At 42.8% G+C, this 20,384-nt stretch overlaps 1 protein-coding gene across 8 annotated transcripts in view; it reads left to right on the top strand.

Annotated features, from left to right (window-relative positions):
• The window catches only part of GRID2 (glutamate ionotropic receptor delta type subunit 2), an 857,916-nt gene that overhangs the window by 667,855 nt on the left and 169,677 nt on the right, over positions 1-20,384 (top strand). For 7 of the 8 annotated variants that reach the window (XR_013224929.1, XM_077300872.1, XM_077300877.1 and 4 more), the window contains 2 exons: positions 1,562-1,759; positions 16,989-17,301. Coding sequence is in view for 7 of the 8 variants with exons in the window: in XM_077300872.1 (XP_077156987.1) it covers positions 1,562-1,759; positions 16,989-17,301 (511 nt within the window). In the remaining variant the exon portion in view is untranslated. The remainder of the gene's footprint in view (positions 1-1,561; positions 1,760-16,988; positions 17,302-20,384) is intronic. The other variant, XM_077300873.1, reaches the window with a different exon arrangement.

Raw genomic sequence — 20,384 nt, 5'->3', positions numbered from 1 at the left:
CACCTCTGTTTGCCTCTTGCTTTATAAACCATATATGGCAGGGATGGCCAAAACATGATGTCCATGGACTACAGATGCTCATGAACTACAATTACCATAACCCCCTATCAGCACCATGCCCCATAGCAGGGGTAGTCAACCTATGGTCCTCCAGATGTCCATGGACCACAATTCCCATGAGCCCCTGCCAGCAAACACTCATGGGAATTGTAGTCCTTGGACATCTGGAGGACCACAGGTTAACTACCCCTGCCCTATGGGGTCACTGTAATTCAGCTGCCACTTGATAGCACTTTCCACTACCACTAGAAATTTTCTTTCAACATGATAGCTGCCTCATGTCCCACCTGGGGACTGAAGTCAAGGCAGTGAAACATACTCAAGGGTGCCTAGACAGATTATGCACAGGCATGGAAAGGCAGGCTGGCGCCTGCATGACAGCAGGACTAATCCCCATTTATGCATGATGCTGGTGCCAGCTTGGCACCCTCCCGGCCGTGTCCTGCTTCAGGGCCTCCGATGGCCTGCAGCAAGGGAACAAAGATTCTTCCACCTTCCCTTTCTTGCTGTGGTGGCCATCAGAGGCCGTGCTGGACTAGGGCCATGCATAAGGGCCCTCCCTCACAACAAACAGTGCAAATTAGCATAAGCAAAATCAATGATGCACACACCATGCAAGGGTCAAACTGGAACTTGTTATTCCAGTTTGGTCCTTTCATCTGTTAAACATTGTTTATTCTGCTTATGCTAATTTGCTATTCACCCTCTACTTATACATATGGCCTGGTAACTTCCATTTCAATGTATCTGAACAAGCGTGCATGCACCCAAAAGTTTATCCCTTGACTACATCTTTGTTGGCCTTAAACTGGACTTGGACTTTGTCCTGCTGCTTCAGATCAACATGGCTACCCACCTGAGAGTGATCCTAAGTTTTTGGGAGCAAGCCCCACAGAGTTCACTTGAGTAGGATTCTGAGTAGCACTGCTTAGGATGGGATGGGAAGTCACTTGACTTCAAGGAATGATATCCATCTAACTGATCAGGTTGCAAAGTGCCATTCTAGTATTGACTTTGCATTACTATGTAAAACTGCTTACACAGCTCCCTCGTCTCTCTGTCTGTCCATCTGCCTACAGATTGATTTAGGAGTTTGCAAGTCAAGTTATGCACCTGTTGAAGTCACCTGTAGCATACAAGAACTTACGGCACATTATACAGCACAGTACACAGTTGCTCATACGGAACTGATGGAATACTGTGGTGTAGAAGATGGAGAGTGCTTGTTCTGTCAACCAACAATGAGCCCCTTTAAATTTTTCTACCTGTCAGAACATGACAATTGTTCCTTTGCCACATGACAGAAAAATAGTAGCTTAGAGTTGCCAGTTTGACCAAAATTTAGAGCAACTCCAAGGCAACTGGGAAAGGGCCGCGATAAAGCATGATGAGAAAACATGATTTTAAAGCCTTTAGATTCAATTTCAGGCCATGATTTTTCCTTTTTTTTTTTTTTTTTTACAAATCCAGGTGTGTTTCTTTTTTTTCCTTTCCTGTTTAGGAAGAGCCATTTGTGATGGTTTCAGAAAATGTTTTGGGGAAACCAAAGAAATACCAAGGCTTTTCGATCGATGTCTTAGAATCCTTATCCACGTATCTTGGCTTCACATATGAAATTTATGTAGCACCAGATCACAAATATGGACGCCCCCAGGAGAATGGGAGTTGGAATGGATTGATAGGAGAATTAGTGTTTAAGGTAAGGCTGTTACTACCTCTTGTCTTAACGCTGGGAATGTTTGAAGCTGTCAATTTATTTTTGGGTTCTGTGTTCATCTTTTCCCTTGTTTCCCCAAATTCAGGTTTGACTTTCCCACCAAATATTAAGCTATTATTTTACACTTGCTATGATGTATTATTTTACAGCCATAGTTTCCTATCTAGCTTCTAATTTGCAATAATTAATTAAATACTTAAATTATAACCCCCAACTTAGATAGTCCAGGCTAGTCCAGTCCTATTAGATCTTGAAAGCTAAACCAGGTTGACCCTGGCTAATATTTGGATGGGAGACCTCCAAGGAATAACGGGATCATGATATGGAAGCAGGCAATGGCAAACCACCCTTAGGAGCAAACTGACTTCTGTGATTCTTTGCTCCACAGTTCTTTTTTAAACTCAACGCAACCTGTGCAGGTTGCCTAAATAGGAAATAGGTATACAGAAATAGGTGTACACCGTCTGTTTAACATTTGTCATCAGGGTCTCTTATGTCTAAATTGTTGGTTTTTTCGCATGCAGTGGGATTCTGTAGAAACTTTATGTTCTTGTATCTTGTTCCATGTAGCTAACAACAACCATAACAACCATGTATGGGGTAGTGGGAGCCTGAAAGGGGACAAGAGAGCAGACAGTGAAATGGCCTTCGTCTTCTCTGATGTCTCTTGCCCAGGTTTTTAAAAAAAGTTATAAATAAAATTAAAAATATAAATATTTCTTAAAGTGGAACTCCCGGGGTTTGAGCCTTGCTTGGTGGCAATTCCTGACAAAATCAGAGGCGCTGACTTACAAGGATAACTGATCTATTAGCTCTGCCTTCTGCTTTCCTGGCTTCTTGCCACAAGCGCCCGTGTTCGCCTGCAGGAAACTATATTTGCTCTTCCTGTGGATGTTTCACACAATCCAGATCTGGTGTCCTTAACTGTTAAAATGCAAGACGGAAGCTTGGCACACTCTACATCCTTGTGTGTTTCCCACTGAGACAATGGTTCATATTGCCAATGGCTGACATTATGAGCATGGGGGTGGGGGTGGGGAGAATAGAGAGGGAGCAGTGATGCCAAACAATTCCTCAGGGGCCTGGAATCTTCAGGGTGACAATGGCCTCTGTCTGCATCCACCAGTTCTCAGAATTCTCCGCAGGAGGATATCTTGTGGGACAAAATGAAACTGTTTTCAGCAAAGGCAATGTGATCCATTCATGCAGATCTGGATTCAGTGATGTGGCGTAACATTGTGCCCACTTAACACAGTGAACGTGACTGTGGTTGATGATGCATTACTCCAGAGGTGTGCTTATTGTGCTGGTCATGCCTTCCTCGCAGCACAAAGACCTGGGGGGCTGAGATTGCAGTCCCCAATTACACTGGCGAATGCTAAGCAACCAGCCCATAAGTAAGCAAGGCAAACCATTCTTGAAAAATTATGACATGGCCTTAATGACTAACATATTACATGAATAATGCACAGCACTTAGGGGGAAATATTGATAACTATGAATAATAACTGAGCTATACGATAAGCGGAAAAATGTTTTATTGATGGCACAATAACACTTACGTTATGTAGATGTGGGAACGGAATGTGTGCGCTCTAATCTGTAATTAATAAACCATCTCCTCCTCTAATTAATTCTGTATTAAATGTTTACTACCATAAATAAATTAAACAAAATCAGCATAATGTATTCACTGCTCAATTCCCATTGGATCCTCGGCATATTTTGCCTCCCCTGGACTGAATTCATGCAAAACTCAATGCTCGTGTCAAGGCTTGCCATTTTAACTAATTATGGTGATAATTTGGGGATGATAAGCAGGGTTCTAAGGGAATCAGTCCATATGGGAGCTATGAGTGTGAATATGAAAAAAGAATCATTTCAGTACCATGTTAGAAAATTGGGAAGAGCATGAGTATTGTATATAGAAAATGTTAGGTATATTGTTATTATTCTGGAAAGTCATGCCAGAAATATCAGAACAGTGCTCCTGATATTGTATTAAACCTAATCTTACCCTTTGTCATATGGACATTAAAATGAGGATGGGATGGCTGATTTACAGGGTGCTGAAACAAACTCTCTTAGGCAAGTGCCTAAAGAAGACTGGGGCAGAGAAGAACTCTGTAAGAAGAGAATTCCATGTTCTTGGTCCTTCCATTAAGAAAACCCATCTGATGGCAGCAGGGCTTTCCCCTGACAGCTTTAAGCTTATGGGATAGGTACATGGGATAGGTACACTTGGGAGTTTTTTTGGTTACACTAGGGAGTTTTATGGGATAGGTACACTAGGAAGTTTTTTGGGGTATCCTGGTTCTAACCAATTCCAGGTTAGGAAATTCCTGGAGTTTTGTGGCTGGAGTTGGAGGAGGATGAAACGTGGGGGAGGAAGGGACTTCGATGGGTTTGTTCCACGGAGTCCAACATCTAAAGCAGCCATTTTTTCCAAAGGAACAAGAGCTGAGATTCTGGGAGACCGTCTGTCCCTATGTGGATGTTGGCAGCCCTACTCGATTCCCAACCTCTAAGAACTTTAAAGGGCCTTTGAACTGGGCTTGAAGGCTCTGAAGCCACCTTTATCTAATGAAATCTTTCTCTGATATGTTTTGAGGAGGCCTGTCAGTGGTATGTTTCTTCCCCTCAGCACGAAACGCTATTGACCTCTATTATCTGTTGATATACTTAGCAGCAGCTTCTGTTCTTCAGGCCCTTATCCTCTTGTTCTGTTTCCCTATCTCATTCAAGGCAACACAGAACCACTAGGCAAGCTGCCAGCATTGATTCCTCGCATGCTGAGTGCAAGCTGCTCCTGAGAAGTGGCCTTCTGTCTGATTTACTGTATGCTTAGCTTTGCTCCCTGTCAGCACTGGGCCACAATCAAAGAGCTCCAAATAGGGACACTGTAGGGACTGGTTTTGGTATTGCTAGTGAGCTGCAGGACTCATGGCATTGTATAGAAATGACAATGGGAAAACAGGCTTGTTCAGTAGCTCTTGGAACACAAGGAGTCTCAGATTGCCAACCTCCAAGTAGAGCCTGTCGGTCTGCTAGGGTGGCCATCATCCAGGTGGTGGCTGGAGATCTCCCAGAATGACAACTGATCTCCAGGCTACCGAGAAAAGCTTTCTTGGAGGAAAAGGCTCTTTCTGGAAAGTAGACTCAATGGTATTACATCGTCATGGAGCTTCTTCCACATGCATTGCCTTCATATTTCCAGGAATTTCCCAAACCTGAGTTGGCAGCCCTAAGTTTTCATGTAAGACGCAAAGCTTTGGAAGTAGGTGTGTTCGGAACTTGCTAGGCAAAGCCAAGATCACCTGTTGCACTGTTGGAAACCATGGAAGAGGAAGAGGAAGAGGAGGAGAGTTGGTTCTTATATGCCGCTTTTCTCTACCTGAAGGAGTCAAAATGGCTTACAGTTGCCTTCCATTTCATCTCCCCACAACAGACACCCTGTGAGGTGGGTGAGGCTGAGAGAGCCCTGATATCACTGCTCGGTCAGAACAGCTTTCTCAGTGCCTTCATGAGCCCAAGGTCGCCCAGCTGGCCGCATGTGGGGGAGTGCAGAATAGAACCTGGCATGCCAGATTAGAGGTCCACATTCCTAACCACTACACCAAACTGGAAGCATTTATATGAGCACCACCACCACCACCACCACCACCACTGCCACCACCTTTATTCTTATTTCCTGCCCTTTCTAATAGCTCAGGGCAGGTTAAAATATATTAAAACCATCAATTCTAAAAGCCAGTATAAATATTAACTATTTAAAACATCTATCATTTCTATGCAGCCACATTTCTTTCTTTGGGGGGGGGGGTGATCTTTATATTTTCCTCAGTGATTTCGCAGTGAGGCCAGCTCTTCTTGATGTTATGTCTGATGTTTCACCTGGCCTCAACCACAGGCCTGGTAGAACAGCTGTGTCCTACTAGTCTTGGAGACCTCATTAACTGATTAAGGTTCTACCCTGATCTCCTTCAGCAAAGTATTCCACCAGGCCAGGATCCAGGCCAAAAAGACCCTGACCTAAGCATTCTTTGGTCAATGACCTCAGTGCTCTTTAGGCTGCATGATGGAAGAGTTAGTCCTGCAGATATACTGGTCCCAGACCAGGACAAAGAGAACCAGTGGGCAAGAGAAAGACCGTTTATGCACTGGGAACTTCAGTGTCCCAGCTCCCATGCAGGAGCACAAATCGGGGGTGGATGAGGTGCACCAGGCCAAATGCTCCCCCATGTGGGTGCAGGAGGAGGTGGGGCAACCTGCCATGACTAAAACTCCAGCCTGCAGCCTGGCATGAAACCTCCAGTGCATAAACAGTCAAAGAGTGAAACCTACTAGACCCTACTTAGTCCAACCTATATTCAGCACAAGGGGGTGCTAGCACATTAAAAGGTTCCTGACTGAAGTCCTGGCTGACTTTGAGATAGCCACAATTTTACAGATTGGTTTGTCAATATATTTTCCATAGCCAGTTCAAACACTTCCAAATTGCATATTCCACAGTTTGTCTTTTGGGGTGCCTGCATGAATCTGAGCATTTGAGGCTCTACTGAGACATCAAATTACGCCTGCACACAAGTCGCATTTGCATGATGAGCTGCTGAAAGCACCTCACTGAGGAGGCGTGTCACATCTCAACGGTGCCACTGCAGGAGATGTATCGCAGGAGGTGGCAGTTGCTATGACAAGTACAAATTTTCTGCATTTAAATAGAGCAGAGCTTTGTGCGGTGCACCTGCATGGCATTTTCTCCAAGGCATGTGGGAAATCCCACCTTTCACAGTTCCCAGTAAGACCTAGATTACCCTCCTCTTGTTTGTTGATCATTCTAGCTGGAATTATTCATCAGGTGGTTGGCTTGTTAAAATTATCCCATTTTAATGGCAGTTCATCCTAAATAACCAACTATTTAGAAATGCAGAGATCTCCTGTTGAATCGAGCTGTTACTCTGGCTTTCTCATTTCTTCTTGTGCTTCTTGGCTACCAGCCTCTCCCTTCGTTTCTCCTTGCTGCCCTAAGGGGCTCCAGCAGCATAAGCAAATAACAGTTTGAGTGGAAGTAAGTCGGTTAGTGAAGGAAACAAAAACCATCCTTAGGACCAGCCATATGCAGAAGATCAGCTTTCCCTTTTGTGAAGTAGAAAACTGGAAGCTATGAAAACACTTTCTCCCACCCCCAGTATTCAGAAGATGCTCTGTGCACTTGTGACCACAAAGTTAATAATGCTTGTAAGAGGGGATTGCTTGCTTGAGCAGGTTTCTGTAGAAGTGAACTGTTAGCTGAGGATCACAGCAGACTGAAAAAGAGCAAGAGAGGTACAAAAAGGAGAGGAGATGCTAACACAATAAATATGTATTTTGCCATTGAAGACACACTGGTTGGGATTAAGAGAAAGGTAAAGGTAAAGGTATCCCCTGTGCAAGCACTGAGTCATGTCTGACCCTTGGAGTGATGCCCTCTAGTGTTTTCTTGACAGACTCAATTCGGGGTGGTTTGCCAGTGCCTTCCCCAGTCATTACCGTTTACCCCCCAGCAAGCTGGGTACTAATTTCAACCTCGGAAGGATGGAAGGCTGAGTCAACCTTGAGCCGGCTGCTGGGATCGAACTCCCAGCCTCATGGGCAAAGCTTTCAGACGGCCGATTTACCACTCTGCACCACGAGGCTCTTAGTTGGGATTACACCTCTTTAAAAAAATAACCCGTTTACATTGAGGAGGGAAAGTTCCATCAAGTGGCACCCAACTTCTGGATCTTCAACCAGGTTTTCAAGGCAAGAGAGGAAGTAGTTTGCTTGGCAGGGGGACATTTCTCCACACCTAAAAGAGGATACAGGCACCAAATTCTTTTGGCATACAAATGGCCGCAGCTTTTATTGATACAACAGAGCGTGTTACAGCATGGAAGGATCATGCACTTTTGCAATTGGCAGACCACAAGGCAGCAATTTATACCAGCAGGCTGCAGCCATAAGGATCTAGCGATGGGCCTGCCTGGATCCCTGGACCCTCATAGCCTGCTGGGCCAATGGGGGGGAGTGGCAGGCAGGATGGAGACCACTGACACCTGGCAATGCAAGCCAGCCATCCAAAGCCCTTTCTAGGAGTAGGGCCCTGTGGCTCCACATCCACCCAGCCTCTTATGAAGGCAGGGATGACAGGTAAAGGCTATGAGTCAACAATGATATAATTGGTGTAGTGGTTAGAAGCGTCGGCTTCTAAACTGGCAAGCCAGGTTTGGTTCCCTGCTCCTCCCCCACATGAAGCCAGCGCTAATAAAGCTGTTCTGACCAAACAGTAATATCAGGATTCTCTCAGCCTCACCTACCGCACAAGGTGTCTGTTGTGGGGAGAGGAAAAGAAAGGCAATTGTAAGCCACTTTGAGACTCCTTGTGGTAGAGAAAAGCAGCATATAAGAACCAGCTCTTCTTCTTCTTCAAAACGGGACTCCCCCAGTTTGGGTTGCTGTTGATCATGAAAGCTTTGGTGATAGCCACTGGGAACATCTCCTTCTCACTAGAAGAAGAAGAGCTGCTTTTTTTATACTCTGCTTTTTACTACCTGAAAGATTCCCAAAGCATCCAAGAGAGAAGTGGAAAATTAAAACCTGTTTTCCACATTAGAGTCCACTGCTCTAATGCAGACCCAGTGTGCAATCACAGTCAAGTAGCTCCAGATATTTTTGGCTCCAACCAGGGTTGCTTAGAGGCACTATGGGCCCCCGGACGAAGATTCCACCGGCCCATTGCCCTAGGACATTGATCCAAACCATGTTTCTCATTCTGTAATTTTAAATTTGTACACATATCGTTGTGTACCAGTATAGGATACACTTTTTGCATCCGATGATGTGGGCTGCAGTTTGCATGGCATAATCTTTAGTAGGTAAATCAGGAAGAAGGATATATCAGTTGACCCTTGTACCTTGTACTTTGGGGTGACGCCCTCTAGCGTTTTCATGGCAGACTCAATACGGGGTGGTTTGCCAGTGCCTTCCCCAGTCATTAATGTTTACCCCCCAGCAAGCTGGATACTCATTTTACCAACCTCAGAAGGGTGGAAGGCTGAATCAACCTTGAGCCGGCTGCTGGGATCGAACTCCCAACCTCATGGGCAGACAGCTTCAGACAGCATGTCGCTGCCTTACCACTCTGCGCCACAAGAGGCCCTTTACTTAGCACAAATGCAGGGGGCTGGATGAGAAGCACTGGGATCACTGGGACTGATGCTGCTGACATATTTTCTAAAAAGACTGTATCATTTGCCAAATAAATAACACAAAGTTTAATGCCTACCGTAGCAAAACAGTCAACATCCCACCAATACAGCAACAGCAACAGCGCTGCCCGAACAGTGTTTAAAATGTAATTAAATCTAATTAAGAGAAGGGAGAAGGCGTTCTGACTTCTGTGCCACATGTGACCACACAATCACAAAACTGTAACAGTCATAAGCCCATTTCAGTTCTCCAGAATCATTGGGAAAGTCATCTTCCGCTATATATGAAATAGCTGTGTCTTTTAGTCTGCCTTCATTTCCAGGGAACATAACCGGAAGGTATATCTGGTGTCTGGAAAAATGAACTAGAAAAGGTAATCAAGGGAGCAGAGCATGAACCATGGCATAAAAATTCCCTTGCTGCACCCAGCTCTCTCCCCGCATCTGAGTCCTTTGCCGTTGCAGCACATCAGTAAAAAGGGCTTCATTGAGACTGTCTAGCAGCTGCCCTGTGGTCTGCCGTATGCCCTAGCATCATGTGACATGCCCCAGTTCCAGCTCTATAATCTGCTTGCACCAGTGATTCCTTTGTTACATTGGAAGAAAAGCATATGGAAAACTAAAATTGGCCCGCAGGTATACTTCATAGCAAGCTATTTCATGTGAAATGCATTTGTAAGTATAATTCAAGCTTCTAAAACGACAGGATTTTGGTGGGGTTTTTTTTCATAAATAGAACTTAACACAGTTGAATAGCTGGGATGAATTTGCAAATGCAGAAGCCACCATCCCTCTCTGCTTACACAGTTAGCAATTCAGGAGCTGCTGCCTCATGATAGAATTTCAGATCACTATGGATCATGTGTGCAACCCACAGAGATATTTGTCATCAAATCTTTCCTTTCCCAGTGAGGGTGATAATTGGATGGGAAAGATCGTCACAGTTGGCTTCACCCATGCAATATTCATTCCCAGAATCCAGTGCATGTGCGTGTGGCGAGCGGAGGGAGTGTGCTCATGTCACATGAAGCATCACTGGCACTAATCTTCGGGTATGTTAAGGAGCTGTAGTTACTGCTAGAGGTTACCCACCTCCAGATGGGTGGGCCTGGAGGTCTCCCAGATTTAAAACTGAGAACAGGTCCTCTGGAAAAATGGCAGCTCTGTTGAAATCACACCTTGCTGAGGTCCCCCCCCCCCCAAGCTCCATCTCCAAATCTCCAGGAATTTCCAGGCTGGGAGTTGGCAACCCTAAGCCCCTTTTCTGATTTTCTGATACCAGAAAAAAAAAACAACTTGGAATGTTGTCTGAGAGTGAATGTGTGTTAGAAGCAGGCCTGCTTTTTGGCTCTCCCACCTTCTCTTCTGCGGTCTCTGTTTAAAGAAGGGGTGCTTTCTCACAGCAGTTGAAGGGGTGCTTTGTCACAACTCAGTTCATCCTCAGAAAAGTCCCATGGCAGCAGCTGGGTCGTGAGATACCCAAACGTGTTCTATTTGGACCCAGTTTACCACTGACACAGTTTACCCTATGTAGATCACTGCTACTTTGCCTTAATTCAATTATGTCCTGGAAATTTTCTGTATAATTTTTGTAGTATCTATAGTTTTTATTATACTTAATGCTTTTATTGCATTGTTGGTGGTTTTTAAATATTTTTGCCGCCAGCCAGGTCTCTGCAAGAAAGAGAGCTATATATGTTAAGAAAACAAATGCTTAGTTGACTTGTCAAGGTACAGTACTTTGTGAAGGGGTACATCCCGTTCAAAGAAGTGCAATATGGACAGACAGCATCTATCCTTGGATGCATAGCTGAATGTGAAAATCCATCCATTTACTTCAATGAGACGCACATCCCTATTGATATTCTGCTCCAGTTAATCATGTCTATCAATTTACTACTTAGCTAATTCAAGGTGAAAGTCTTGTCATGCAGCACCAGCAGGCAGTGGAAATGTTAGTGCAGCATGGCAAATCCTATCTGCTCAGGTAACATAGTAATTCCCTTTTCCTCCTTCACCTTGAAGTTGGCCCAAATCTACATGTAATGGCTGGGGGGGGGGAGTATCATTTCCACATCTCCTGTAACAGTCACTTTCACTGTGCAAATTAAACCTTAAACAAATTTGGAAGGTGAAAATGCTGGAAATCTTACCTCCCCAAATCTGCTCAAGGGTCAAAAATCAAACAAAAGGCGCTAGGACCATTTCAATATATTAGGAAGGGAAGCAAATCTCTCTGTGTATGTGATAAACTGTGACAATGCTAGAAACTTGCCATTTGGTGGTAGCTTCTACCTACCGTGGCTATTACATATCTGTGGGCCCCAATCTGTATTCATTTCATGTCTACAAGGGGCTCATCCCTTGCAATGCATGTTCATAATCTGACTTTGATGTCTCTCTTGACGTTTTATGGATGTTGCTAAGACAAATACGCATTATTCTGCCGCTCCAGAAATGACAATGAATAATGCTCCAACATTAGCTATTGAAGACTCATGAGCTGCACTCTACATGTTTTTATTATGGGCTGCCACCTTAGCATCTAAATATTGACAAGATTGCCCATGAAGATCCCCCACCCCCATGAAGCACTTAGCAAAACCTGGCTTGTGTAAATAGCTGTTTCATTGATTAGTTTTGACAGGGTAATGATAGGCACTTTCACTTTTCTGCTTTCCAGGTTTTAGGTAATTTGACTTTATTTGCATGCCATTAGCATTGCTTCCATTCTGGAGCTTAGCGATGGAGTGGGCAGCCCATAGTTATACTTTGCACATGTTCTGGTCAAGTACCCCCTCCCAAGTACCACTCTCCTCGGGCTCCACCACCAGACATTTCCCAATCTGGAGCAGGCAACTTCATCCAGGTGGGAGGATATTCCAAACTTCTCCCTGCAATGTGGAATTCAGAAAGATACCGGAGTCAGAAAAATGGAAAGCAGCCCTCATCTCTTAAAATGATGGAAAGCAACAAGCAAAGATGTTCCTCCTCTTTGTCCTTCTTTCCATTCCTTGGTTCTCCTGAATCAATAAGTAGGCCCTGAATCAAAAACATGGAGGAATCTCCTTTGTAAAAAAAAATCTTGCCACTTCAGATGTGATGTGAGCTACATCCCCCTCCCCCCTTTTAGGGTAATAAGGAGGAATCACCTTCATTAGACAGAGATGAAAGGAAATCCCCAGGGGTCAGTACCCTGATTGAGTAGTTCTACTATTCGACTGTTCACAGATTCTCCGTGTGCCTTGCACAACCCTCCCCCCCCCCCTTCATCTTCTCATAAAGACTCTCACACAGCTTTAATTACAGACAAAGCTCATTAGTTCAAATGAGTCAAGGCTTGGTGTATTTAAAATTTCCTTTTTATAGCTATTTTTTTAAAGGACGGTCACTTATTCAGTATTTAAATTTCTTTTTTTAAGTGTTAACATGACTGTCTTTAGGGGGTTTTTTTGCTGAAATTATAATTGCACATGTGAAAAGAAAGTTAAAATAACACCTACTGAAGTTGTGACTGCTGTCTCTGGAGACGTGCTGAGCAATAAGCGGGCTGGATGAAGGGGTATTAATAGCCTTCTTCATATCTTAAATGGATCTTGGAGGAACAAAGGCAGGGTGGTTGATATGAATGGGACAGGTAGCCATATGGTACAGCAGCTTCATTTTCAGGTGCTATTAAACATCTGCCGGCAAAGGAAGAAATTCATTATTCTGAAATTACTTTGCAGCTTCAATATCCACACTACAAATGAGAACCAATCAAAAAGATTTGCTCTTTAGCCATAACCTTGTGTCCAAAGTTCTAGGTATTCATTCACTTCAAGCAGGGGACGTGATTCTTCCAAGCAAGACAGATGTGTAAGTACAGGAGCTGGGGTGATAAATGCAGACTTACAGTATTTGCTGGCATATAAGACTACATTTTCCCCCTGAAAAACATGCCTCCAAGTGGTGGGGTCGTCTTATACGCCGGGTGCACTTCATTTGGGATAGACATAACTGCACATAGTGGCCCATAGTACTGTGATGTAATGTAACAAACTCTATATTTTGAGTGGAAATGTTGGGGGGTCATCTTATACGCCCACTCGTCTTATACGCCGGCAAATATGGTATTTTAGTCACTCATCTGGTTGGGTCAGACCATCAAGGTCAGTGTTATGTACTAAGGCTAGAAGCAGGTTCTTCAAGTCCTCAGGTAGAGATGCCAGGAATTGAACCTGGTGCCTTCTGCAGCCCAAACAGATTATCTGCTCTTCAGAACCCCCCCCCCTTTAAAAAGTGTGTTTTATGCTTTCATTACTGTGAGCCAGGAGGGAAGGTAGCATGGTACAGCCCAGATTCATCAGATCTCAGAAACTAAGCAGGGTTGGTACTCAGTGGGTTCTCAGATAGTGTTGGGTTCTCCTTCTTTGGAAGTTTCTAAGCAGAGGCTAGATAACCACCTTACATAAATGCTGATTCTGTGAATTTAGGCAGATTTTAAGTGGGTGGGCAGAAGGGATTGTGTCAATGCTTGGCTCTTGTGGCCCTTTCTAACCAGCCCAGGGAAATGTCAATAGTCACTTTTGGGGTCAGGAGGGGAATTTCTTCCAGACCAGACTGGCCAGGGATTCTAGCTTGAGGGGGGGGGGGATCATCTGGGCATGAAACTGCTGGCCACTGCGGGTGGGCAGGAAGTTGAGAATGTCCTGCATTCTGCAGAGGGCTAGACTAGATGACCCTGGAAGTCCCTTCCAATGATTTCATGAATGGGAGCCCATTAAGGAAGACTCTGAAGAGGAAGGCAGTGGTGAAGCACCTCTGTTCTCCCTTGCCTTGAAAAGCCCTTAGTGGGGTCCCCGTAAGTTCATAGTGACTTCATGGCAGATATGTACTGTGAGATATCTTGATAGCATACAGGAAGATACATCAGCTATACTTCAGTCAGCAAAGGATAAATTAATAAAATAAATCTATATGGCATGCTCTATCCCCGGGTTAACACCAATTTTGTTGTTAAATGTCGTGGAATATCAACAATTGCTGAGTATGAAAGAAGAGTTAAGGTTTTGTTATCTCTTCATTTGTCAATGCCCGCCATTGATGCATACAAACAATTCCATTTCTCAGTCCATATTTTCTAGGAGAATAAAATCCAATTTGGGGGGGGGGACCCCTAAAAACATTAAAGGGAGGGAAAAGACTTTTTATGCATGGGCGAGATTCTAGTGAAAGAGGAACATTCAATTAGAGAACAATTGTCAAAAAGATTGCCAAAACTGCATTAACTTTCTCTGCTTTATCTCTCCTGTAGTGCATGATTCTTCCTTTAATAGAAAGATATGAAAGGTCTTCAACCCAATTTTCAGTTATGAGTACAGAACATGATTTCCGGAACTGTAAAATAATACGCTTTGCTACAAGAGATGCTCTGGTAATGGGGAGTATGACAGGTTTGGGGAGTTTCCAGATGGCAGGGACATAACCCAGAATGAGGTGATTAGAGGGGAGTTCTAGCTTTCAGGGCAAGACTACATTAATTCTGTCAATAACATTTTTTTCCAAGTGGATTCAATAATGGGGCCTTTCCAAATCAAATGGACCAAAGTTTCTTGTGAACCATCACATCTATAGCATTTATTGTTTTTCCAAATGGCTGTATCAGAGAGCTTTTTGCCAGAGACAAGTAAGCACAAAATCCTCGGGGGAGGGGGGGAGGGGGGAGCCTGAATGAGCCTAAATCAAAGGTCAAGTGATAAAGAGCTTAATGATTACAGGTCAGAATCTATAACACAATTAGCTCTTAAGTCACCCATGCGAGGCCATTAAAAACTGAACTTAAAGAAAGCTATATTTGGCTTTAAGAAAAAGATCAAAGTTTTAGTGTTTTGTTTTTTTGAAATTTGGACACAGCTTGCACATCAGAGCCAAAATTCTGGAATATGCAAAACAGTACTGGAAGACAATGAAATGCGGTTGAAACAATAGGCCAGAAACTAAGATCTTCTTTCTGCATCAATGTGATTTAAAAGTAGTTTGGTAGTACTGTTCCCATAACTGAGTCCAATATTAATTGATTGAGATAGCTAATATTGGATGACATAGTTCTTTATTTTGAAGGCTATTTTAGCTCTTGTGATGGTAATACTTCATAGTGTTTCCTTGAAATGGCTGATAGTAATGTCATATTTCCTTTTATTCTCCTGAAAAGCCACTCACATAAAATTGTTAACCTGCTATTTTTTAGATATATTTTTTGTATTTTTAGAAAACAAAGTAAAGACATGACGGGGATAGAAAAAGGTAAAAGGGGACTGCAAATCACAATTGTGTGTATTTTTTTTAATGTAACCTAGGATATGTATGAAACAAAAAGTATTTATCCCGAACACTCCATTATAATTTTTAAAACACTATCTATAAAATGCAATAATACGTCTGTTGGGGTACATTTATATTCATCATTTTGGATTTTAAATTCCGTAACTAATCTGTTTTACACCTATGTTTTTTTTATTTCATCTTTACCATATATTTGGTATTATATATGTTTGCCACCTCTATCTACTCAACGTAACTTTTAACAATACGTAATATATAAGAGTACATAAATGAAATCTGTTATATGACTCATAATAACAAGGTAGAGGATATTTCTGCTCAAGAATCACTTCTTGATACATTTATATCCATGCTGTTGCACGTATTCTCATTCTGCTTCTACATTTCAACACATTTGTGTACCCATTTTTGAACTACTTTTCATGCTCAATTTGTCTCCTCCTTGCAATAATATACACTCCATCTTGCCTCAAATTTCATGATTGATCTATTTCTCAGATAAGTTGTTAATTTTGTCATTACTACATATTTGGTGAATATTTTCTTTTTCATAGAATCATAGAACCATAGAGTTGGAAGGGGCCATACAGGCCATCTAGTCCAACCCCCTGCTCAACACAGGATCACCCCAAAGCATCCTAAAATTTTCTTCTAGGCAGGGACAGACACCTAGTTTCTAATTTGCTGTGTAGGTCAATTCTAGCCACTGTCACCATATATTGGAATATATCTTCTAAAACTTTTGGTAATTGATTATGCAATATACCTAATAGCATATTCTTAGCTTCCATAGAGAATTTAAATTTTAATATGTCCTGCATTTTTTTCATGTGTTTCCTTCCAATATATTTTTGCTTGTTAGCATGACATTTTTGACTCATGATTCATAAGTTAAAATAACTGGACAACAGCAGCCCTAACAAAATGAGTACCCACTAAGTCTTTGTAAAGGTAAAGGTAAAGGTATCCCCTGTGCAAGCACCGAGTCATGTCTGACCCTTGGGGTGACGCCCTCCAGCGTTTTCCTGGCAGACTCAATACGGGGTGGTTTGCCAGTGCCTTCCCCAGTCATTACCGTTTACCCCCCAGCAAGCTGGGTACTCATTTTACCGACCTCGGAAGGATGGAAGGCTGAGTCAACCTTGAGCCGGCTGCTGGGATTGAACTCCCAGCCTTATGGGCAAAGCTTTCAGACGGCTGCCTTACCACTCTGCGCCACAAGAGGCTCTTTGTACTATGTTAGTAATGAAAAAAGTATATTGCTCAGAAGAAAGATAGGAAAGAATTGAACTCAATGGATAGCTAATTGTGCTGATGGGAATAAAAAGATAAATTGCCCACATCCTCCGGTGACAAGCTATGTTTAAAATGTTCTTTTTTAATGCTAAGAAAAGTTTAGAAATAAGATTCTTGTATCTAGTCATGCACCCCAATAATTATCAAAATTTAGATATCTATTTTCCTCTTCCTCTTAGCAGAATTGCTTTTTTTGAGTTAATAGGCGCCAGTCGTGTTTAATGTAATGGATGTTTGTTGGCAACTGGTTTTCATCCATGGTAGGTTCAAATACTGTAAGTCAAGTGACTGTCATTATATTTTCCTTTTGTTCAGAAAATTTAATGTAATTAATTTTCTTCTTTGTGTTTTTTCTTCTCTTTTAGAGAGCTGACATAGGCATTTCTGCATTAACCATAACGCCAGACAGAGAAAATGTAGTTGATTTTACCACCCGATATATGGATTACTCCGTGGGGGTGCTACTCCGGAAGGCTGAAAAGACAATGGATATGTTTGCTTGCCTGGCACCCTTTGACCTTTCCCTCTGGGCCTGCATAGCAGGAACAGTGCTTTTAGTAGGACTACTGGTATACCTCCTAAATTGGCTTAATCCACCACGTCTGCAAATGGGATCGATGACATCAACAACCCTCTACAACTCCATGTGGTTTGTGTACGGATCCTTTGTCCAGCAAGGTAAGAAAAGAAATTGCCCAGCAAAACTTGGGGGAGGGGGAGACACCCCTCCCATTAGTAATAGAACACAGGCTTTGTATGTGTGTAAGTATCTTTAGGTATTTGTGTTTGTGTCCACTATGATTGCATAAGCATCCAAAGGAGTCTTGTGGAGACAAAATGATACACTCCTTGTCTATAGGCATTGATGCTGAGAACAGAGATGACTCACAAGGAAAGTGGATGGGAAAGAGAGGGACAGAGGAAGCAAATGATATGAGAAAAGCCAAAGTAAAGGGACGAATCCTTAAATGCATCTTGAAGGTGATGATGGATGAGCTGGGTGGAAGGCAATTCAATAATAAGGGTCGGTTAAGGAGAATGTATGTTGCCAAGAAACAGAGGAAGACACAGAAGACTGGAAAGCAAAACAGAAGAGAAGATTGGAAGTGTCAGATGTTCAGGCCTCCAGGGACGAAACATCATATTTATGAGCCCAGTAATAAACTTGTAGCATAGTCCACTGCCCACAAATGTACCATGATCCCATCCCATACATCTTATTATGAGTCATGAAATGAAACTTGCTGTTTTAATTGTGAAATCAGGTTAGCCCTATCTCATCAAATCTCAGAAGCTAAGCAAGGTCACCACTGGCTAATATTTGGTTGAGATAATTTCAAGGAATGCCAGAGTCATGATCCAGAGGCAGGCAATGGCAAACCACCTCTGAATGTCTATTGCCTTGACAACCACAAGAAATCTGTCTGAGTCAGCTGTAACTTGACGCCATTTTTCACCACTGCCATATGTATAAAATATAGCTTCGATAGGTTTTTCTACTATGTCCCCGAGCACCCTTCCTCACAGTCCTTGTTGCTGTTTGTATTTAACATAGAGTGAAGAACATCTCTTAAGAAGTTTGTGTATTGTAGCATTTGGGTTGGTCCTACAGAATTAGAATTGCCACCTCACTAATGCTAGAAGATTTTGAGGATGGTGCCTGGGGAGTAGGTCATTCTTCTAGCTACTTCAAGAAACAATAAGAGAAAAGAGCCATTTTGCAGTGGCATTAATGGAAAGAAAAGGGTGACTCTTAGACACAAGTAAACCTGATAGAAATAAGGGATCTTAATAAGAAAATGGATCTGGGTAGAGCCTTAGGCAACAGAAGCATAAAAACCAGCACCTACATTGTGTTAGGTTTATGCGGGTTGCTATTTCAAGGTTAGGAAATACCTGAAGATTTGGAGAGTGTGGTTTAGGGAGGGTAGGGGTCCCAGGAGGGCACAATGCCACAGTGTCCACCTTCCAAAGCAGCCGTTTTCTCCAAGGGAACCAATCTCTGTAGTCTGGGGATGAAATGTAATACCTGGAAATCTACAGGGAACACTTTGTGGTTGGCAACCATAAATTCCAGATTCAATCCCTGACATATTCAGTGAAGGGTATCAGGTAGCATTGTAGAGCGTTTTCCACCCTTCTGTTGGCCTTATAAGACTTATGGAGAATGGGGGACATTAACAGGGGCTAGTCAGCAGGTGAAAATGGCTCTTCTGCTGGAAGAGTAAAGATGTTTAGGAAGGAGGAAGACTTCCTGTTTTGGTAAGCTGAGTGGTGGGAGAGAAGCCATAGTGTCCTTAATCCTCTTTGTTTGATTCCAGCTCAACCTCTTCAAAGTAATACTTATTCGCATTGTGCCCTAATGAGGCACAAATGGTGGGCTCACCTCTGATGCTCACTCTTGGTGCTGCTTATTTTAAAATCCGTGACTGTGGGATTATGGTGAGACCAACTGCAGCTTGGAACGGGGAACAGAGTAGCAGCCAGATTCAAGTGCTGAATACAAGTGAAGTCAGACTTCTAAAACTGGCTGGTTGACTGGAACAATAGCTTGTAGCATTGATAATGTAATCTTTCATGGGTCAGTACTGCACCAGAAATGTGCTGTACCGGCCACTCCGCAGGCATCTGTCAGATAAACGATGACATGGCCCCTTTTTGCCTTGTATTTTCCCGTGACTGAAGTACTAGAGCATGAATCTGAGGCATGTGGCCAGCTTTATGAATGTAAGTACTGGCGCAGGATTTGTTTGGTTTGTTTGAACTCTAGGAGGAGATAAAATGTCTCTTGTCCACTGTTCAGAGGTTTGGAAATGCTTCTCTTGTTTTCCCTCTCCTCTCCTGCATCCTTCCTGCCTGAGAATTGTTATATCATGAAGGTGCTGGTGAAAGGCCTAGTTAATACTTCTTACAAGCCCCATTGTTGAAGCAAACTTTGTTGAAAACAAACTGACGTAAAACTATTTCCTCAATGCTCCAAGTGTTTACATTACAAATGCTTTCTGTTGACCCTGACATTGGTGTAAAACTGTTTCTCCTCCTTGTCTTCCCCATTGTGTAACAATCATCTTCCTACTCACAAAGTCAGGAGCAGGGTCTTAAAAGAAGAAACAGAGCATTTCATATCAAAAATGTTTCAAATGCGTTTTGATATTAGGGCTCTCCCGGTGACAATAGTGTTGCTTTTATAAAATAAAGGTGCAAATCTTTGATGTTTGTTTAAGAACAATAGTGATGTGCATGAATTGGGAAAATTGACAAGGGTCTTTTTTAGAAAGGGCTGAGAGAGTTGTGTTTTCATCGAATGCCTGGTGGACAAGGTGCAATTCAAAAAAAGGAAAGCAAAAATTTAATGGGCAACGTATCAAAATATATACTATGTATACTAACTCTCTAACTCCACTGAATAAGGAGGAGGGGGAATCTGAAAATAATTCCCAGTGACAGATTAACTGGCTACAGCGCTATATCTAGCTTCTGTATTCTCATCAGCTTTCCAGGTTACAGAAAAAGAAGTCTGTGAGCTTGCTTAGTTTAGAACAGCAAATCTGTTTGGTGCTAATTGTGATTGACAGATCTTAAACCAGGCAGTATGGGACTTCTAAGCATTGTCATGTTCACTTAAGAAAGCCTCTTACGACTGGTGGTTTGAAACATGACAATCATGTCATTCCTGTTATCAAACAACACAGGCACAACTCTTTCTGCTTCCTGCATGGAAAAGAACAAAGCAGCAAGATCCTTGTGGCGTTGGTACTTCA

The sequence above is a fragment of the Paroedura picta genome, chromosome 10 (genome assembly GCF_049243985.1).
Source record: "Paroedura picta isolate Pp20150507F chromosome 10, Ppicta_v3.0, whole genome shotgun sequence".
Classification (NCBI taxonomy): Eukaryota; Metazoa; Chordata; class Lepidosauria; order Squamata; family Gekkonidae; genus Paroedura; species Paroedura picta.
This window is presented reverse-complemented; position numbering and strand designations above follow the sequence as displayed.